The sequence below is a fragment of the Halyomorpha halys genome, unplaced genomic scaffold, assembly GCF_000696795.3.
Source record: "Halyomorpha halys isolate HHAL.00 unplaced genomic scaffold, Hhal_1.1 Scaffold159.1, whole genome shotgun sequence".
NCBI classification, from domain to species: Eukaryota; Metazoa; Arthropoda; class Insecta; order Hemiptera; family Pentatomidae; genus Halyomorpha; species Halyomorpha halys.
This window is the reverse complement of record NW_027109188.1, coordinates 592,158-596,137: the sequence shown is the minus strand read 5'-3', so window position 1 is coordinate 596,137 and position 3,980 is coordinate 592,158. Positions and strand designations below refer to the sequence as shown.

At 32.5% G+C, this 3,980-nt stretch overlaps 1 protein-coding gene across 1 annotated transcript in view; it reads left to right on the top strand.

Moving 5' to 3' along the window:
• Window positions 1–3,743, top strand: part of LOC106678779 (esterase FE4) — a 24,074-nt gene extending 20,331 nt beyond the window's left edge. Inside the window, exons 9-10 of the mRNA XM_014417524.3 lie at window positions 1,204–1,330; window positions 3,357–3,743. Of these exons, the coding sequence (XP_014273010.1) occupies window positions 1,204–1,330; window positions 3,357–3,534 (305 nt within the window). The 3' untranslated portion in view covers window positions 3,535–3,743. The remainder of the gene's footprint in view (window positions 1–1,203; window positions 1,331–3,356) is intronic.
• The last annotated feature ends 237 nt before the right edge of the window (window positions 3,744–3,980 follow it).

Sequence of the window (3,980 nt, the reverse complement as noted above, 5' to 3'; positions counted from 1 at the left end):
TTGGATCGTTTGTCTAGTAAATGTTGTAATAGTCGAAATCGACGAGCAGTTTCCTGTCTTTTCAGTCTTGTATGAGGATTCCATGCCAGTCGTTTGTCCAGATTTAGTCCTAAGAAGTGGATCTGTTCAACAGGAATAACTGGGGTATTATTAAAGGATACTGTGGGAGCAGAGGAAGGTCTACCAGGCTTGGTACTTCATTCTGGTACTTCGTTAGTAGTCAGGACTGATGAAGAACTAAAATCTGCTGCGAATGATTGTGTGATCGGTTTCAAAGTCGACGGCATACTGAATTCAAAACTGAACCACGTCTCCTTCTTCAGTTAAAATAATCTTAGGAAACAGAGGAAGCAAATAATCTAGCCATAGCCTTAGATACCTTTGGTAGACTAAACAGTTTCAACGCCTTAGTGTAGCACAAGATAAGCTGAATGATACTTGATGCTCTGCCCGTGACTGTCACAGTATAAACCGTTTTGTACTTGTAAGCTCTGCCTATGACCATCATAGGATGAACTGTCAATGGGCTAAAATAGACTTACAGGAAGTGTCACTTTATTGAATCGATTTTCTCAATAACAGCTCTAATGAGTTTGATTAAAATAGACTGATCTGAAGTGCAACTTTATGAAAACGATATCCCACATTTTTCGATTTTCCCCAAAACGTGAAAATCAATTTTGATTAATCTTTTTATTTCAATTTAAAACTAAATTGTCTTTATTATCAGCTAGCTCTTATTGCCATAGAAATTGTCTGACCGGGCATAAATGACCAATTTTTAAAAAATCTTCCTCTAGAGTGCCTTTAATTTTAAAAACAATAAACAGTCCTAATTTTTAACAATAATAACTAATGGATAAATGGAAAATATTAAACACTTATTTGTATAACTAGAGAGGCAAATAGGAAAAATAGAGATATCCGATTCGAATAAAAAAAGCTGAGACCGTCTATCCTTATCTTTGTATTCTTGCCAATAACTAAATTTATATTGTGAAAGTTTTGTCATTCACTAACCGCACCATATTTTTGATATAAGTCAATAAAAGTTAGTTATTTTGTTCGGGGTTACCAAATTACTGTTCTCAATACTTTTTTGTTTTATTATAATAGTCGGTTAAAAGAAAGATCCGCTCAAGTAGGTTTATTCTATACTTGAAAACTTTTTTTTTTTATTCAATCATATAATTTATGTTTAAGGAGTTTCCCATGGAGAGAACCTCTTTTATATATTGTCAATAAAAGGAGTCGACATACAATGGACCGAAGCGGACCAGCAGGTTTCGAAACAACTGATCGATCAATGGATCTCCTTTGCTGCAAACGGGTAATATAATTTTTCTTTTAATAAAAAAATCAGTTGAATTATTATTAGAAGATCTTTAAAAAAAAAGTAAAGAATAGAAAGGGATAAGATCGATCAGAAAGAGATTAATAGAATATCTTGATTTAAATTGATATTAAAGCACCGTAAAATGAGTTGAAATTGTGCAATATGGGATGAGAATAGGCCAATATTGAATTTAGCGAATAATGTATTAGTACAAATATAGGTTAACCCTGAACTTTGAAAGCAATTCGTACGTAAAAAATGTGTGGGAGTAAAAATCAAAATATTTATAAGAAATAAATTTTATAATTAAATACATGTGCATAAAGCAGATACTGCTTACATAAATAGTACCGTAATATCTCTAATATTTTTTCTTTATTGCTTGAATTTACCTGACTAAGTTATAATATATGGTATAAATTATTATAGTACAAGAGTCCAAGACGAGAAAAAGTGAGTTACACTATACTTGGCAGATTCATCAATTTCGATTAGTATTTATATAATACGTAGTATTTATTGAAGTAATCCAAAATTGTGGTGAAATAACTGACTTAATTTTTCATCGGGATGTTGTACTATTTCGTTGATATGGCCGCTGTGACTGTCAGTCAGAGTGATTCTTCAACAGCCTGACTGACGTGAATGACAAAGGCCTTTTCAATATCAGTCCAACTGATCCTTGTAAATGCGATATTGGACAGTAATAATCCTATGTAATGTCTCATTTGATTTATAATGGGCCATTCATTGTTTCGGCATTTAATATGTTTTCATTGGACGGTCACGAAATAAAAGTCAACCTGCCGAGGTGGGACTCGAACCCAACTGAAATGTGTATATGTTGTTGATGAGTGTGGTAATTGGTTCTCCCATCAAAGAATGTTTGTGAACCATACACCTAATCTTACTGGTTGTTGTTATTTTGTTTTAAACTACCCAACAAACAATATTTCAACCAAGTCAATACCAACGAAAGTTAAGTACAAATAGTAGTTTTTCAAAAGTAGGTTTGTTTCTTGAAATATTTTTTTCTAAATTTTTCAGGCCACTTCCAGTTTAATATTGGAAAAATTCCATTTTGGACATTTTTGATTAACCAGAAAAAATTAACTTTATTGACCTTTGTGAGAGTCTATTTTCTCATAAATATGGACGTATTGGAGAAACTTGTGATCATGTTTCATTGTCATATTGAGATTGTATGAAGTCAGGGGCCTTCTTGAAATGTGTAACCAAAGTATAGTTAGAACAATAATGAAATTAACTACTATGATTTGGAATAACATTGTATTGATAGGAAAAAAATGTTGCTATACAGTCCTTATCAGAAGACACAGCAGTGTAGAAACAAAATTTATACGTATTAGAGAATACAACCTGTTTTCGACAATTCACCAACGGAGACCTTATGCTATAATGATTTTATCCGATCCATTTGTAACTAGTTTGAGGCCTATTCCGAAGAAAATTCTTCCATTAGGGAGGGAGGTTAATTTTATAATTAAACTTACAGTTAATTTTATGATTAGTGCCATTTTTCTATTTCTACTTCATTTTTATTTTTGTACATAATAACTTAGGAAAAAAGAAAACTTGCAGACTAACTAAAATGATTAGGACTAATTGAAAGTAAAAACATTAATATAAATAGTACGGGAGTTTTCATAAAGTCTATATGTAATAAAAAAATATAAAATTTAATTCTATTGGAACTGAATAGCTAAGAAATAATGGAATAAGCCGGATTAATAAGTGGGAAGGTTACAGAAGCGGTATATGAAAGTAGGAATGGAATTATATGAATAATCTGATAAGGAAGGATCTGTCAAAAGCTGTCGTTCGGGGTTAGTTTAGAAACCAATATGTATTAAATATTCCTTCAAGAGTCCTTCAAACATGGTCTACTAAAAGCTAAAAATTTGTTTTGAAATTTTCTAATATTAGCCTTCTACAGTTTAATTTTAGAATATATAAAGGCTTTTTTCAAAATTGTTAATCAAAGGAAATTTATTTACAGAACTCTAGATGCCCAGACAGTGAACCAAAACCTCCCGAAGATCACCTTTACAGACTACCAGGGTCCAGACCAACTTGTTCCGATGATGGTTGACGAGATGGGAGAGGAGAAGTTTTGGGACTCTTTGAACTTGAAAGAAAATATAGAATCAATAGTGCCGGCGCACCGAGAATTATGAATTGTGTGTATAATTGTTTAAAATTTATTTGATTGAAACGGAATTAGTTATCACACGATTCGAAGTTCAGGAAAGATGTAAAAATCACAAAAAACAATTAGATAGAAGATAATAATAAGTAAATTGTTTTATTTTTGTTGTTTTGTTTATTAAATTTGATTGAATTTTACTTTAATCAATTTCAATCATTAAAATTTTCTTGATGCTGAGATCACCTTTTGTTTTTCTTTTCTTTTTTATCCCTTCCTGGTCATTTGTGACAAACTGGGGGACGGGAGTGAGTAATCTACAGATCTGTCACCCTATTCAAACCCTGTTGGAGGGCCAGTTTTCATTTCGTGGGATCGCCACAGAAAGAGAAGTCGACACCCAGGCCGAATTCGAACCGTTACCGCTACAGTAACGAGCCAATCAAAGTTGGGGCTTTGACCCACGCTCGGCTAAGA